Genomic DNA, 18,374 nt, shown 5'->3' on the forward strand with positions numbered 1-18,374 from the left:
TATATTCTCAACACTTGTGGGTTTGTCCATAATGCATGAATGGATTTTCACATGGCCTGACGAATGTTTTCCAAGCTCTTCTCGATATTGTCGATCACCTCCACTGCAGCTTGAGGGATCCTGGTTCCTGGGCCGAAGATTGCGCACACTCCGCTCTGGTACAAGAACTCATAATCCTGCGTGCACACACACATAAAAACCCAGTTATCATGATCTGTAAATCTAAGGCATTAAGCTCTGGCTGGCTGTTTAAAGACAGAAGGAGGTGCATAGCTTCTAAGTGATTATGCTGTTAATTATGTAAATGCAAATTCAACCAGAAGTATACCCAAAGGGATGAAGAGTTTGGCAGACAGGTGAGTGGTGGCAGGATGCATGTCATAAATAGACTTGATTGCAATCAAGATACGGGTTTATGGTGGTTATGCTAATTATAAAAATCAAGCAAATCCTCATCAGAACAATTGCCCGTTGTCCACAGGACAGCAGAATTAAAATTCATGCCCTTATGTGAGTGCTTTTGGTGTAAAGCTACATATGGGGCTTTACTGACCCCGAGGCTCCAGCAGTCATGCTGCACATGTAGCAGGCTAATCTTGCCAGGAAGAGCTGTAGGGTAATCTAATTCTCCCTCTGTAGAGCCACAGGATATTTAACACTATGCTCTTCATGATCAACGGCCTTCCCAGTGGAGGCGACTTAACAAGGCATCTTACAATGTAAATGTCAGTCTTATAGTGCTCAGTTTGATGCACACAAGCCTCAGCTGTTTTACTTTTGATTCCCACATGGTTCATGATGCAGCTATCACAGCCTTTCCCAGCCTCATGAGACTGTAATCCTCCCTGTATTTTCAATTTATAAGAAAATGATTATACATACAAGGCAAGCTGGTGCTGTTGACTCACATTAAATTTGCTTTTAAGGTGTTTTGACCAGCAGAGAAAAAGAGCAAAGCCACATCTGTGCTACCACCTGCTGTCAAAATCCAGTGGAAGTTAAGCAAAAGCCCACCGTCTCTGCACAGTGTTTGCATGGGCTTTAAATTCAGGAGAGCACAAGTAAAGTTTCACTCTTACTACCACTTATGGATCCATGGGGCATACTCTATGCCCAAGTTCAGCATAATAAGGCTATCTTTCACTTATCTGGCATAACTAACTCAGATCTATGAGGCTGCTCTAAAAGGTCACACAAAGCTGGTCATCCCCAGTTTCACAAGCGTGTTCACAAAAAAGGGAGAAAGTTCACTCCATTTAACCTATCAAAATCATGGTAATGTTGCTAACAGCCAGTCATTTTCAGGTGTGTCTTACTTCTGTATGTATTCTGGCATTATATCTATTGTACATATTTACAGGGCTCCAATTTTTTCTGCAAGTCTGTTGTAACTCCCACAAGAATATGATTCTCCAAATGCCACTGTGACCATTTCCCTGATTTTGTTCCCCCAATGTGTTTGATTACTTTTAATAAAAGTTGGTAAACTGAAAAACTGAATTGTCCTTTTGGGATAAATAAAGAATCTGAATTTTGTATGTGTGGACCACATAGAGAGTAGTTGCTACACTGACAGCAGTTGAAAGGGATCCAAATAAATACATATAAATGATTTCAATCATTAACTCTCCATTTTTTAACAAATTACCTTAAACATTTGGAGCAGTTGGGGTGCTAGTGGCCAAGTTGTTCACCTGTGCCCAATCTTGATGATTACGGCCTACAACTCATGAAAAAAAAAAAATCCACTATCTCAAAATATTACAATGTCACAAAACATCAGGCCAAAAAAGGATTAATAATACAGAAATGCTGACCTTCTTGAAAAAATCATCCTCATTTATCACTCAGTAATTAGCTGGAGCTCCTTTTACACAAATAACTGCATGTTGTGGAGCCAATCAGTCTCTGGCACTACTGGGGTGAAGCCCAGGCTGCTCTGATAGCAGCCTTCAGTTTGTCTGAATTGTTGAGTCTGATGTCATCTTCCTCTTGAGATTTCCCAAGAGATTCTCTATGGGGCTCAGCTTAGACCAGCTGGCTGGCCAATCAGCCACAGTAATACCATGGTCAGCAAACCAGTTTCTGGTAGTTTTGGCTTCTCTGTGGGCAGGTGAAAAGGAAATCAGTGTCTCCATAAAGCTTCTCAGCAGATGGAAGCATAAAGCGCTCTAAAATCTCCTGGTGGACAGCTGACAGCATTGATTCTGGACTTGATAAAGACCAGTGAACCAACAACAGCAGATGACATAGCACCTCAAACCATCACTGACTATAGAAACTGAAAACACTGGACTTCAAGCACCTTGGCTTCTATGCCTCTCTAATCTTCCACCAGACTATAGGACCTTGATTTACAAATGAAATTTTAAATTTACTTTTATCTGAAAACAGGACTTTGGACCACTAAACAATGTTCCAGATCTTTATTTCCTTGGCCAGAGTGAGACGCTGATGACGTTGTCTGTGGTTCAGTATTGGCTCGATGCTAGAAACATAACACTTGTAGTCCATTTCCTGGAACCATCTGTGTGAGGTGGCTCTCAATCCACTGATTCCAGCCTCGGTCCGCTCCTTGTGAAGCTCCTCTATTTTCTTGAATCTGCTTCGTTTGACAAACCTCTCAAGGCTGAGCTCATCTTTGAATGAATATCCATGAATAAGCTTCTATACAGCTGAGAACAGCCTGGCCTTTCAGCAGTGACCTTCTGTGGCTTGCCCCCCTTCTGAAAGGTATCGATGATTGTCCTATGGACAGCTGTTAAGTCAGAAGTCTTCTCCGTGATTGTGGTTGTGTGTACTGAACCAGAGTAAGAGAGTAAAGGCTCAGGAAACCTTTGGAAATTTGACTTTTCCACAATATTTTAATATTTGGGATAGTGGATTTTAGATTTTCATGAGCTGTTAGCTATAATCATCAGGATTAAAAAAGCCAGGGAAAAAAATCACTTTGTATGAGATTGACCTAGACTATATAGAGATACAATTTTCTTTTTACATTATACTCTCGACTCTTTTCTGAAAAGCACCTGTGTACCCACTTATTCAGTGCCATGGAAAAGTATTTACCCCCTTTCTGATTCCTTTTTTTTTTTTTTTTTTGCATATTTATCTCACTTAAATGTTTTGGCTCATCAAACCAATTTTATCTCACAAAGAAAACCCAAGTAAATACAAAATGCAGTTTCTAAATGATGATTTTATTCATCCACTTCTGTTCACTTAAACTGCATCATGACAGATTCACTTCCTGTTCTTGCAAACAACGGGATGGGTTGGGGGGTCACACAGAACACGTGCACGTTAATCATATGACAAAAAATTGTGGCGTTAAAAGTAATTTGAGATAACACATATTCACGTGCCAACTTTGACAGCCCTAGCAGATATTAAAAGCATTTAGGTGTATAATCTGCACCTAGGAGTACAATATGTGAGGTGAATGCTGATTTGGTTTTATATGCTAATAGCTGAATTTTGAAGAATACCTGAGGTGGTATGACGCCTCCGCAGATGACCAGGATATCTGGCCTGTTGAGCTTCCTTAGTTCCTTGATGAGCTCTGGGACCAGGGTCTTGTGTCCTGCGGCAAGTGTGCTGACCCCAACACAGTGTACGTCTGCATCCACTGCCTGCTGGGCAACCTCCAGAGGAGTCTTGCCACAAAAAATATAGACAACAGCCAGGGTGAACTTTGCAAAATATGATGAATAAATCTTCAAAAACAGTTTAATAATGTTACTAGAAAGTACACATAAAGACTTGTTGACTGTCCTTAGTTTACTACCAAGAGCTACTTGTATTTCCAGTCTTAGCTGACATTCACAGGGTTACATCACAATTTTCCACTTTTTCTATGGCCTTCTGTTTTGTATTTTCTTTGCTAAAATAACAGCAGTTCAGCAGCAGTGCAACCCAACTAGAGAGCCTTGCAGGGTTTCTTTTGTTCTTCTCAGGGGTTGTGTAGCCAGCAGACATACGTATATCTCTCCTCTACCCTATGCCACTGACCTGGAACAGCGGTCCAATGTCCACATCAAAGCCAAGGTCAGCAAACCCTGTGGCGATGACTTTGGCACCCCTGTCGTGACCATCCTGTCCCATCTTTGCCACCAGGAGGCGAGGATTTCTGCCCTCGTGATTCTTAAATTCTGCCACTCTGAGATGAGATGAAAGGAAAACCAATGTAACCGGGCCAGTACGTAAAAAGACTGAGCAATGAATGTTAAGAAATTGTTTATGATCTACCTGTTGTGGGCCAGAGCGATCTCTTCGTGCTCTCCGAACTCGCTGCGGTAAGCTCCGCTGACCATCCTGGTACTGGCTTTGTGCTCACCAAACACTTTCTTCATGGCATCAGTGATTTCACCAACAGAGCATCTACAAAAAAATACACAACAAATGTTTCTTTCAGTTTTCACCTAAGACTGTATAAAATATGAATGTAGTCTCAGTGACATCTTCCACTGGTTCTTGGTGGAGAGTTCTTAGGCCCACTGATGGCAGTCACTGTACTAAAAATGCTGTCTCAATCTAATGTTTGGTCAACCTTATAATGGGCAAAGAGAGGAAGTGAAGGAGGGCTTTAAGCCTCCAAGCTTTGAGACTTGTGTTGTGCTTCCTGTTGTCCTTTACTTCACTACTTCCATCAGAGTTTACAGTGGGGGATATAACAGCGCTCAGACAGATGGAGAACTCTAAGTACTTGGAAGAGGGACCGTGATTAATCAGCATGTGGTTTAACATTTCTGAAAAGTTTTATCCTTAACATGATTTACATTTCCTTTCATCGACATTGTTGGTTCTGTCATCTAACTAATGAGCAAATACTCATATATGCATAACACAGAAAAATAGACAAGCAGCAGTCTATGATGGAGAGACAGATAAATTAGAAACAGTCACAGACAGTTAAGGATAGATGAGCGTTGCCCCACCACGTCACACAGAAAAATGTCTTTTGAAGATCTATTCAAGGGACGGAATAACCATAACTACATCATAACCGTTTGTTAGGCCCCAGTCCAATTTTAATTTACTGATGTACTCAAACCAGGTAACGGAAGATTAAAGATAATTTAGTCATTTTTATTATCCTAAGTTCTAAGTGACCTGGGACTCACTTCATCCTACAATAAGTGACTTGTGCTTTTCTCTGCTTTAAAGCAGTGATGGAGTACCTGGCAGCTCTGCTCCTCTGAAGGCAACACTAAATTTGGAGGTATAATACTGTAAATGCTGCCAGTTTGGGGTCCTTTTTAAATGCAGACCTCACTATTCTTAATTATAATCCTTGTTCTATTTCCAACTTAAGTTCTCTGAGAATCTCTTTCTTTAAACAAAATATGTATATAAATAAAATATCCCTACAAGAATTGATATTGAATCGAATCATCAATAAAACTGAATTAGGATGTTGTGAATGGGAACCGAATTAATTAAATCAATTGGTGGTATTATCCTTCCTTATGAGGAACCTCAAATAAGCAATTAACAATGAGAAAAAAATGCCTTAAGTATTTTTTAATAATGCATGACTTCTCCTGATGGGCATGAATTAACTCACTAACTTATGTAACAAAAAAGATGTATGAAACTCCAGAAATGAAATGAAATACGGACAGAGGGAATCTGAAACAAACGTAACTCCTACTTTTTTTACTCAAAACCCTGATTTCAAAGATGGAAGTAAAAACTGTTGAACAACTTAAGATGTACATCATATTGCCAAAAGTATTCACTCACCCATACAAATAATTGAAATCAGGCATTCAAATCACTTCCATGGCCACAGGTGTATAAAATCAAGCACCTAGGCATGCAGACTGTTTCTACAAACATTTGTGAAAGAATGGGTCGCTCTCAGGAGCTCAGTGAATTCCAGCGTTGTACTGTGATAGGATGCCACCTGTGCAACAAGTCCAGTCGTGAAATTTCCTTGCTCCTAAATATTCCACAGTCAACTGTCAGTGGTTTTATAACAAAGTGGAAGCGATTGGGAATGACACCACAAAGTGGTAGGCCACGTAAAATGACGGAGCGGGGTCAGGGGATACTGAGTCGCATAGTGCACAGAGGTCACCAACTCTCTAGAGAGCTTCATGGAATGGGTTTCCATTCCATCCATGGACTCACAACAAAAGATCTAAAACTAGATCTACTGCCTGTTAGTTATATGTACATCTCCACGAGGTATCCAGTTGCAGGAAAGTGAAACTAGAGAGGGAGGTCAAGAGGAATAGCTTTTGGTGGAATTTAATATGAGCCTCTAAATGTATTCAGTATTCTTGAGTCAGAGTTGACTTTGGTGCAAAGTTTGAAGAAAATATTATTGTCCAGTCTTTAGATATAATGTCCTCAAGCAAGGGATGAGATCTAATAACTTTGACCTTTCACCTCGAAAATCTAAGCAGGTCTTCCATATGTATGGACAGACAGGACAACCAACAAACATAATACCTCCAGCCCTGGCTATGGCCAGCATATTAATCTGCAGCGAGGAACGAGGGCTGGCAGACGTTAGTGAGTGTAGTAGGTCGAATGAAAAGCACCATTTAACATGAGCTTAGAAAAAGAATCATAGACAAAAACCACCATGTTGTACATCTAATGTTTTTTCTGTGAAAACATTATCGTAAAGAAGCATTTCAGTCATATAAACAATTAGCATTAAAACATTATGACAGCTATGTTTAAAGCTATAATCATGCAGGCATTATAGTCATCATAACGATCAGAGATCTTAGTTTTCACCTGGCTCTTGCTGCCTCCACAGCCAGGGCCAACAGGTTGCCCTCTCTGGTTCGAGAACACTCCTCAATGGCAGCCAAACATTTCTGTGCTGTCTCTGCGTCACGACTTTCTCTCACCTGCAACAGGAAAAGGACACATGAGGAGACTTTATTGTTTACCCTACTGATAACATGACATGCCAGATAGACTGTTTGACATATCCACTGGTCCTGATGACAGACATATAATCTGACCAATCCATCGGCTTTGTAAGGTAATAAAGAAAATAAGTTTAACTGCTATGAGTGAGAAAAGTAAGGGATAATTTCAAAAACTTTTACAACAGAAACTAGAATTCTTCTTTTGGTGTCCATGAAGAGTGGGTCATCAGCACTGAGTAACTAGTGGCTTTTCTGAGTGTAATGTTCTTTGCTGTTACATCTTTTGTGTAAATGTATTGATCATCCAGTGATGTACAGGTTTGTCTCCTGTTTTCTAAAGGCTGACTGTTGTTTCAAAAGTTTTCACTTCAAACTGTTGACTATGAATATGACAGCTAACAAAGAGTACAGTTGACAAATATTGAATGAGAGAAATACACACAGATGGTCCAGTGAGAGCAGGTGTATGTGAGAGACAGAAATAAGAAGTGAGGCTGATTGTGTACCATCTATGGACCTAACTGACCAATATCTTGTATCTTTTCTTAAATTTGTTTTCAGGAAGTAGTATGAGAAACCGCCATCAGATTCATGATGTCTTAAATTCCTGACATTTTTGCACCTGTGCTCTTAAATTGATGCATCCCATGTCCTTGTAAGCCAGAAGCCTGTGTATGTTTATCCTAAATGTAATAGAGAAATGTCCCTTTTATGGCCATAAACAGGCATGAGAGTACAGGACTGTGAAGGCAAAAAGAAGAGAGAAGTAGCAAGGTGTCAGAAATGTCCACATTCAAATAAACCGTGAAAACATTTGTTCACTGAATGATTTTTTTATTTTGCAACAGTTCTAGTTATTAAAGATTATTTTCTAAATAAAGTTATAAGCTATCTTTTTTCAATGAATATGGTTTGATGGAAATCTATATTTATTCTAAAAACTGACAATGTTAAAGCATGGCACCTCATTTAAACACATTTAAAAATCCATGTATAAAAGTTTCTTTTTGTCTGTTTTTTTTTCTTATGTTTTTAACAAGTGTTTCATGAAAGAATTCCTGCTTACCTGCAAAGTCCATATTCATAGTTAAATATTTTGCAGATAAGATCAAAGATTGCATGGGCAAAATAAAAGCTGGCCATATTCAAGTCAGGTATCTGTGCATATTACTGCTATCATAAGCGGCATGTCTGTGTGTCTGTCTCGAGTTGCATGCTACACCATTGCACCAATTGTTCTTGATACCTCTCAGAAGACTTCTTGGGTGTACCAGTTCAAAAATAGTGCCATTAACCCCTTCCCCAAAGCGCCACTTCCCCTGTGTAACACAAATGCTCACTCCACTACCATGCCAAAGAGACAGCCTTCGCTCTTAAACAGACTCTAAAAGACAGAAGCTATGACAGAGTCATATGTCTGCTGAAGCCACAGGTAGCCTTCTTCATTACCGTCCCTGCCATAACCTGGCTCGCTGATCCTGACCCTGCCAGCTGAACTGCTTTTCATGGATTCAGTCCTGGGAAGCGAGGAATCATGTAAGCAGCCCATCTAAAAATCAAGTCTCATGGTGTGTTCCCCACCTTTTCCAGTAAGTTACATTGAAACACCCTCTGGTGTCAGTCTGACAATAACAGAAGAGCTTTTAGCAGTCTAGAATACAGAGAGACTGCAAAATACAGTACTTCTGCAGCTGCAACCAGCCTATAACCAGCTGGTATTTTTTATTCTTGTTACAAATCTGCAACAAAATATAATTAAAAATCAAGTTAGAATGTCTTTTTGACTTACAAGTGAATGCAACTGAGTTCTGATAAGTGCAAGATCAGTAATTCGACTTTCTCAAATCAGCACTCAAATGTGCGTTAGAACCGTTTGAGTGGGTTTGAAGAGCAAACTTCCTCTAAAGAACAGTTGGTGAATGAGGCTCATTGACGTCCCCACTGATTCCTGAATGAGATTTTGAAGCCCACAGGTGGTGGTAGCCATATTGAAAATGCTGTTTCAAAGTCACTTTTGGTCAATAAAGCAAAAGATAAAAACATAGAGCAAAAGTGGATCTTAAGCCTCCTAACAAAATGCTGCAAAATGTCTGTTTAGTCAATCATATGCCTTATCATGAATGAACCCTTTTCCTTCATATCAATCAAAATGGATGAGCTAAAAAAAAAAAGGGTTTACAATATAGTGAGCACCAATCAAGAAATGAGCTATTCAGACCAAATTCCTCCTTTGAACCAGGCTGTAAATCTGCTTGACGATGTGGTTTAAATGTTGTTTTTTATGGTGTGCATGGGACTTCCAGAGCTTCTGCGGTCAGTTTGAAGTGAACCTTCGAGGAACTGCAGTTTTTGGCATTGGCTTCACAATTTGACAACAAAGGCTGCTGCTTGGGTAGATGGAGGGACAGATCTAAGAAAAATGAGGTAAGTGGGTAAAAACTCCTAATCAGAGGCACTATTACAATATAACAGACTAGAGATATGGTTATGTATTCCTTGAGATATGTCTTTGACAAATAGATCCCCTATCCCTGTAGTCAAACTGTCCTTTAGTTGGTAAGAATGTTTCAACCTGTCTTAGCATGAACAGCAGAAGTGTTACTGCCACTTTCCCTGTAAATATGTCAACAAGCTCTGTACTTGAGGCTACATACACAACAACAGTAACCTGGAGGGGACACGTCTGCATGGAATGAAGAAATCAGTGACAGCCATTGTGCACCTGTGTTTGACACACGTAAATAGCTTTTTCTTTTCAGAGCCTGAATAAAAGGACTTTATTGTCATCTCCAACAACCAGACCTACAGCTAAGGCTGATGATCATGTTTAAAAATTGCATTAAAAAATAAATAAAACCTGAAGTGAAAAAAAAAGATGGAAAACATTGACCTTCATCGCTGGCCTTCACTCTTATGACTTATTCTTCTATAACAGTCAAAGCCCAGCCCCTCAAAATACCTGAAGCACTGAGGCAACAAGACCTTTACTGTCTCCTGCATCATCTCGACCTTATGTAACCACATCACCATATGTATCTGACAAAGATTCAGCCTTAAGGAAAAATGTATTCTGACTTTACTGCCCACTTAAAGCTCAAACATCATGTCCATTTACAGGCCTGGCTTTTATTTGCTTAAGTCAGTGCAGTAGTACTGCCTTCACTTGAACAGGCTTTATTGAGGAGAACATGCCGCTATTTTACTTTGCTGTCTATGAAAGTACCATCAGATATGGCATGACAGCCTCATATGGTACCTGAACTGTCCAGTTAAAAAACAAAAGTGCAACACATGTGAAATCATTGGACACAGAGGTCATTCGACTCTTCAATCTATCTTTAATAAGAAGAGTAATAAAACCCGAACACACGTCCCCCATCAAGAATATGAACTCTTACCATCAGGAAAACGTTTCAGAGCCAGCAAAAACAAAACCAATGGGTTCAAACTAACATTCATCCCCTCATCCATAACACCTCTAAACAGTCGTAGTCATAACATCCCTCAGCTGAGCAGTGGATAGCGACCTTAGCTTGTGTTTATATCATTCAACGATTTCTTGAACTCAAGGTTTTAACTGTGTCTGTCTTTCTTAGTTTTATTTATTGTATTGTATTAACTTATGCTGCTTTTCCTGTTTATTATGTGTCTTGGAGATAGGGCTGGGAAATTATGGCAAAAATCAAAATCACAATTAATTGAACTTTTTACCTTGATTAATTGAACTTTTTAACTCGATTACGATTAATGAAAGATTATTCCACCCCCAACCTCTGACTCGGTTTCTTCTGTAAGTGTTTGTAGAATCTTAAAACAAACAACTGAAAGGAACATGCACAGATTAACAATTTATGGTTATTTATCGAAACATCTGAAATCAAAACACACATCAGCTGAAATGAAAATTTCATAAAAAGTCAAATTCTTCCAAGAAAAGGGGGAAAAAATTGAAATAATTGCCAAGGCAGGTTTATGTCGGCTAGAGGCTTTAAATGTTGGTGTTGATTATTTTTCAATTAATTGCCCAGCTCTACTTGGGGGTAATGTGCAACATTCGAAACTGTGCACTATTTAGTACTTTGCATCAAAAATGTTGTTTCATGTTGATGGGACAGAATCTCATAACTCAGAATGTTTATTCCTTATTATCTTTAATTTTCACATAAATGGATCTGCAATAACTTAAAAGTCTTGTCAAAATAACTTAGTCTATTCACGTCTTGAATTAAAATCTCAGACTTGTGTGAGCCTTTTAATTGTTTAAATGAGTAACTTAACCCCAAACCCCTAGGTGTGAAACATGGTCACAATTTCTCATGTAATTGAAGTTATCTGCAATCTCAGCTAGGGCTGGGCAAAAAGTTGAAATTTTCAAGCATCACATTTTTTTCTAGTATCTGCAAAAATCCTTCTTTGTTTTTTTTTGTGTATGTTTTTCTTACTAAACAAAGAATTACATAAAATGATCATTCCCTTAAATAAAACAGTTCACATTGCTTTTTTGGTATGAGTCAAAAAAAGTGCTAGAAGATATTTTTTCAGAATTGCTGGATCATTTAATTTCCTCCTAGCGTTTCCCCCTGGCCTACAGAAGAGAAAAGTTTATGTTTTATCATCTAATATTGTGTTGGTTATAATGTTTGTTGATACATGAGATTAGGAACTTAAAATAATAATTGCATGTTAAATCATAATCGCAATATTGCGGGGAAAAAAAACGTGATTAGATTATTGTTGTTCAGTCCCAATCTCACAGCGGCGTCCCTGACATGCCCCTCCCCGACAAGATGGTCATGTAGAACAGTGGTTCCAAACCCCGGGTCTGGGCACCGCATCTGAGAAGGGGCACGGGACCCTGTCTGCTCTGATGTTAAAATCAGATGTACATATATATATATATATATATTTTTTTTTTTTTTTTTTTTTTTTTTTTTTAAACCATGGTTACAAAAGTGTATAAGGGCCAACCTAAAAGATGAAAAAAATCAAGAAAATCTCTTCATTTCTGTGCAAAAAGTTGCAATGAGAAAAATAAAACAACATATAAGTCATATATTTACCAAAAATCTATTTTGAATTTAACTTTTCAAAAGTTAACAAGAAAATATAAATAAATTTCCTAGTCTAAAAAGTGTTAAATTTTGGATCAAGACATTAAAAAATTTCAAGGTTTAAAATCATAAATTTACAAGAGTGTGAGGTAAAAAAAAAAAAAAAAAAAACATTACAAGAAACTGAACCGAAAATAGCAGTTTGATTTTAAACATTACAGTCTAAAAAAATCTGTTTCCATACATTTAAAACTTTTAAAGTCAAAAATATTTTTTTCTCATAAATGAAAAACCTTATAAACTTGGAAATTTTGAGTTTTTTTTTTTTATCAATAGATCCCCTTAATGTTTTTTTTAGATTGGCCCCAATACATCTTCATAATAATGGATAGTTTATAGATGTGTATAGAGGCCTATCATGTTGGGAATTTGGTCAATGAAAACATTAAAATTTATGTTTATTTTTTAAAGTGGGTCATAAGGGGGTCTTTACTTTTCTTAGATATGAATAGGGGAGCACTAAGAAAAAAGGTTGGGAACCACGGATGTAGAAGATACAATCAAATCTATTATCAAGTTTGTTTTATCAAAGACAGTTTATTTTTGATCCCAGGCAACAGCATGACAGTGTCCACAATCCTAGAGTGTTACAGCAACATCTCTGATTGGTGGAGGGTGAAATTTGGCTAATGGCATCTACAACCGTTGAGCTCTGTGTTGATGGCAGATTGCATTACATACGTCCCTTGGGTCTAGGTCAGCCAGTAGAAATTTTTCTAAATAATTCAGTTGCATGGGACGATCTCAACCTGCAGAGGGCAGTCACTAAGCACATTTTTAAGATAAAATGTAGAATTTCAAATATGTTATTCTAAAATGGCAATATTTGAAATTGTACTGATCAATGGTACAACTAATTCCCCATACACGTAAGTTTATCTTTAAATATTTATTTTGTAATGGTTTTGTATATAGCTGACAGTCAGAAAAATTACAGGTACATCTCTTGTCAAGGACACCCTCAGTTTACCTGCAATTAGTTGCAGAAAGACATTTCATGTCCTTATGCACACAAACTAGACACTGAAAGCATGGTAGAGATCAGTAGGGTAGCTAAATGAGCTGGAGGACACACAGAGTATCATGCTGATTAAACACATGTAATATTCAATAGCCATTATCAGTGCAGTCAAAAAAAGAATCCATCCCATAAAAAATGAAAAAACTCAACAATACAGTCATGTCGTTCTTTGTCTTCTTCTTTGTCATGCACATCATACAAGACTCAAAATTATTTCTCTGAAACATTTACCCCTTTGGCAGAGAACGACTGACTGCTGACCTATAATTTCCTGACTGCTTCTTTCAAAATGTAATGACATTTTGAAGCCTGTTGACCTCCTCATTGATAAAGAGCAGCTGAGATACAGACTGACAGATGACTGCAGGTGCAGAAGGTTTCTCCAGTCAGCTCACATAGGGATGTATGAGGGGTAAATGTTGTAGTTCTGCTTATCAGCTGTTGTTGATAGTTTGTTTTTTCTTCTAGTGGTTGTTTAAGGAATAAAGAATACCTTGAGTCTACTTTAAAGTAGGAATATAAAATTATTTTAACTAATCTATAACAGTGAAATATAAAAAAGCTGCAACATCAAAATAAATCTATTCTTCATCCAATTTTATGGACATCTATATTTCCTACACTCAAAAGAACCCTTTGTGTTTTTTGAGGCTATTGAAGGTGAATGGGGCTCTGTATTTACATGCATATGAAGGAGGAAAGCATTCAGGTGATCACTGAAAAATTGGGATATGATAAGGACCAGACCAGGTGTGAGTAGCGGTACTTGGAGCTGAGGTGTCAACAACCAGGACTCACTGTTCACCTAGGTAGACTCTCTCTCTCTGCAGCCACAAATACTGACACCATAAAATCAGCTCCATTTGTGTCTTTTTCCTCTGTGAACACTCACTTTTATTTACACCGAGAGTAACAGCTTTATGATTTTTCCCCTTCACTACCAGCGTGATCGTGTTCATTCTATAAAGACACGATGGGCAACTAATACATAGAAATAGTATGGGCCCCATGATGTCCCACCACCTAGCAGACTGAAACACGGCATTCAAATTTGATCAAAATGCAGATGTATTGTGAGTTCAATACACAAATACGAGACATAAAAATCTAGCATGATAAACTTGTCTCATCATGTAGGGTTCCTTTAAATGTGTGTTCCATGTGTTCTACTTTGGGAAGGATAAAATAAAAAAGTGAAAGTATCAGTGTCATCTTTGATATAACACGGATGAAAATGTTCATTAAAGGAACACTTACCTTTTTTAGTTTTTCAATCTGTTTCTCGCGGACAACAGTGTTATCAATCGCCAACACCTCCACAGTCTCCTCTTTTTCCAGACGGTACTTGTTGACTCCGACTATGACCTCTGATCCTAAAAAAAGAAGAACATGCATTAATCGGTGACAAGACAGTACAACGCTGCAGCTAAATTCAACCATTAAAATGCACAAATGTGAACAGCTGTTTTTTTAGGATAGAGAGCCTGAGTGACGGAAACAAACACGCACAGAGAGGTAGAGCACAAATTTATTCAGAGTCCTAAAAGAAAACAGACCTGAGGAGATTACAGGATCCAAACCATCAGGGATTTGAACCCTTATCAAGGAGAGTCAGACAGCAGAGAGAAAAAAAAGCACAGTGCTATCTGAGTAAAGGAGTAAAGCATGAAAACAGGTAACAGTGACAAGGAACTTATTGAAAAAACATGAGACCAAACCCCCCCATTGACCTTAACTCAGTTAACCTCTACTCCTTAAAGTAGCTTACTTCTTCCCTACATTATTCAGAACCTCTTTTTAAACAGCTAACGTGACTCACATTTTGACGCAAATACAGAAAAAAACAAAATAATCTAGAGCTTAACATTGTCAATCCTAAAGAACAAAATAATCTAGAGTGTAACATTGTCAATCCTAAATTTAAACCCATCTGATGAGGGGAAAAGATTGTAGTGAAGTTGTGCTACCATGGGGGCTAAAAAGCCAATGAATATCAATGAGAGCAGGCGTCAGAGGGATTAAGGAGAGACAGTCAACCCCGCTCTATTGCAGTAACTCTAGGCATTAAAGGAGGCAGAGAAAGGTAATTTCAAAAGAGAAGCAAAGGAGAATCAATTAAGCTCCCTGATAACAGCAGACACCCTGATGTGGTGCTCGCTGCCTTCAGCCAGTTGCAGGTTCATTTTACAAATATGGTTGTTCATTTGCAGAATACTAATGGAACACCAATAGTGAAGCAGATATTGTACCATTTGTTTTATCTGTCCATTGGGAAAAATGTACTGAAAGCAGGACGTTAGCTTGGCCCTGTGGATAGAGCAGGCGCGCTGTTTGAATGAAAGTCGTCCCCCCACTCTCTCTCTCCCCGTATTTCCTGTCTTTTCAGTTATACTATCTAAATAGAGACAAAAAGCCCAAAAAATAATATTTAAAAAATGTACTGAAAGCAAGAGTGTAGAGTGATTAATGTTGGGTAAAGCAAAGGGGCAAAGAAAAATCAGGGAAGACCACAGTCAAACAGATTAGACCTATTAAGGAAGTAAGCACACGTCTCTGACTGCATTTACAACATCACTCCTGGGTCATTTGGAAGTGAACAGCATTAATGCCAGGTGAGAATGCATTTTATAATTCCATTTTATTGAACAAATGTGGAAAAAGTACCCTGCATTGTCGCCCCCCAAATAGGGATAGAAATCGACTGGTTCAATCCATTGACACCATTTACATTCAATCTCAACAATTCCCTTATCAATGCCTTACTTCCACGTGCACTGAAAAATACAGTCAGTGAAGTGAGCAAGAACAGAGAAATAGAGAAGTAAATGAGGTAGACAGTCAGAAAAACATGCAAAAGCAGTTGCAAGTGTGGCAGGAAATGCAGTGTCTGTGGAACAGTGATTTAATGCAAGGCATACATTATTGAGCACAAGAACAGTTAATTTTGTACAAGAGTTCAATTTACTTTTATACATCCAGAGATCTAGGATCCAAGGATGAATTTTATATCTATTTTAATCTCATGTCTGTCACAGATCACTCTGCTATGTTAACAGCGTCATCAGTTATACCTCGGTTATGCCCTACAACAGCACATGTTTTTTAAATTATTGACATTGGTGTTGCAAAATTCCACAGGCAGAATATTTACTGGTGATGATACTGCTACTACCCACCACTAACCGACAAACACTCTAAGGCAGGTTTTTTTTTTCCCCACAAGGGTAGTTAAAGGATACCATGGCAGCCTAGGCTACTGCATTACCACCCAGCCTTAGATGTTGTGCTTATTTTTATACAGAATAAGCCCTGTGAAGCTCTTTTCTACTTCTACCTCTGTGTTACTGTGTCAGATCAAAGTGGTGTTGAAGTGCAGAACTCTTTAAATAACTAGAATTGCCATCTGAGGCGGCAGACCCACGCCTAAGCAGCGCCACGGAGGAACGTACGCTTCCATTGATTACTAAGGTGTTCAAAATTTCGAAGTCCGAGAAAAACCGAACGGGTGCGCGGATCATCACCAAAATCTAATCAATTCTTCCCTGTCACTATCCCAATATTCCCTTAAAGTTTGGTGAAGATCTGACTTTTCGTTCTCAAGTTATCTTGTACACATACAAAGAAAGAAAGAAAGAAAGAAAGATATGGAACCCTTTACATAACCCCCTGCCGATTTCATCGGCGTGGGTAATAATAATAAATCAAAAAGTCATTATCATAATAGGCTTAATTTGGAAAGCCTTCCTCTTCTTCAAATGTGATTAGAAGATGCAATTAATCATGATTAACTACAGAAAATCAGTTATTAATCGCAATGATAAAATTAAATAAATTGACAGCTATAACAATACATTACCTGAGTCAATGCGGGCCTGCCTACGAGCAGCACATTCCTCAATGCGAAGCTTTGGTATTCCCTCTGCCACAGCTCTGGCCATTCCTCCCATTTCTTCAATATCTTTAATGAACTTTTCAAAAGAGAAAACACTGGTTTTAAAAGACAGGGCAAAACTGGACCTGACACAAGACCTATTCATAGCATTGTTTCACACCTGTCTATAATTACAGACCTTCAAAGCTGTGTTATAAACATCATCAGTGAGAGACTCCATCATATGCGAGCCCCCCCAGGGATCAGCCACTTTAGGGATGCCTGACTCTTCTTGGATGATGATCTGTGTGTTCCTGGCAATGCGAGCACTCTTCACTGTAGGAAGGCCAAGTGCTTCATCAAACGAGTTAGTGTGGAGCGACTGCGTCCCCCCGAACACGGCTGCCATGGCTTCAATCACAGTACGGATCACATTGTTGTATGGATCCTGAGTAAAGGATTTACAGGGAAACAGTGTATTATTTCCTGAGTGCTTAGATGCCGAAAAGGATGATGAGTGAATCGCTGAGGCACTCTTGGGGAAAAAAATACTGCCTAATCAAGAAAATTAAAGGTTAAAAGCATGAACAGTACACCATCTCCTTCATAAAATCAACAGAAGCTTGTTTTTGAACCTACCTTTATGTTGCTTCCCAGCATGATTAAAAAATATATTATTAGGTGTTATTCAATTCATCATAAGGGATACAACTAAATAAAGGCTTCCTGGCTATTCCAGAAGACTGTTTTTGGTTTTTTTCATCTTGCCGTTTTGATCATTTTACCCACTGGCATGATTCACTTCACAGTCAGGAGTCTGTGTATAAAATTTTATCATTACATACTGAGGATTCTTAAGGAACAAAGTATATTTACCTGTTCAGTAAGAGACCAGCCGGAGGTTTGGCAGTGGGTGCGGAGTAGGAGAGACTTTGCATTCTTGGGCTGGAAGTTTTCTTTAATGAGCGTTGCCCACAACCTCCTGGCTGCTCTCAGTTTAGCAATTTCCATGTAAAAATTCATCCCAATACCCCAGAAGAATGACAACCTGTAAGACACACAAATAAAAATAGTCAAAGCAGAGAATTAAAAAAAAAAAAAAAACAATACACTGTTCTCCTCAAGTCACAGGTAAAGGTAGAGGAGCTCCCTATTGATATTTATTTGATACTTTGAATAACCCTCAGTTGTATTATAGTTGCATGTTATTCCATTTAAGATCTGGGATTTAAAGTGCTACGGTGCAGCACAGCTGGTTTGTGTATTTTACTAACTGCTGATCTATAATTATTTTCGCACACAACCATCTCTAGTGCTTATAGAGCACTTTGAGGAAAATCGAAAATATCTAGTGAGAAGCAATTGTTGGGGTCAGAATGCCTTGTTGATGGCAGAGGCAAACGGCCACTCTGGTTGGAGCTGATGGAACAGTAACTCTAATAACCACCCATTACAAATGAAATAGGCAGAAGAGTATA

At 38.5% G+C, this 18,374-nt stretch overlaps 1 protein-coding gene across 3 annotated transcripts in view; it reads right to left on the minus strand.

The window, feature by feature from the left end:
- Positions 1-18,374, minus strand: part of mmut (methylmalonyl CoA mutase) — a 33,603-nt gene continuing 15,229 nt past the window's right edge. For all 3 annotated transcript variants that reach the window (XM_041805620.1, XM_041805619.1, XM_041805618.1), the window contains exons 5-13: positions 17,773-17,944; positions 17,096-17,344; positions 16,882-16,993; positions 14,283-14,398; positions 6,754-6,869; positions 4,249-4,380; positions 4,012-4,159; positions 3,489-3,656; positions 1-176 (exon numbers count right to left, since the gene is read on the minus strand). In XM_041805620.1, the coding sequence (XP_041661554.1) occupies positions 48-176; positions 3,489-3,656; positions 4,012-4,159; positions 4,249-4,380; positions 6,754-6,869; positions 14,283-14,398; positions 16,882-16,993; positions 17,096-17,344; positions 17,773-17,944 (1,342 nt within the window). In that variant the 3' untranslated portion in view covers positions 1-47. The remainder of the gene's footprint in view (positions 177-3,488; positions 3,657-4,011; positions 4,160-4,248; positions 4,381-6,753; positions 6,870-14,282; positions 14,399-16,881; positions 16,994-17,095; positions 17,345-17,772; positions 17,945-18,374) is intronic.

The sequence above is a fragment of the Cheilinus undulatus genome, linkage group 14 (assembly GCF_018320785.1).
Source record: "Cheilinus undulatus linkage group 14, ASM1832078v1, whole genome shotgun sequence".
Classification (NCBI taxonomy): Eukaryota; Metazoa; Chordata; class Actinopteri; order Labriformes; family Labridae; genus Cheilinus; species Cheilinus undulatus.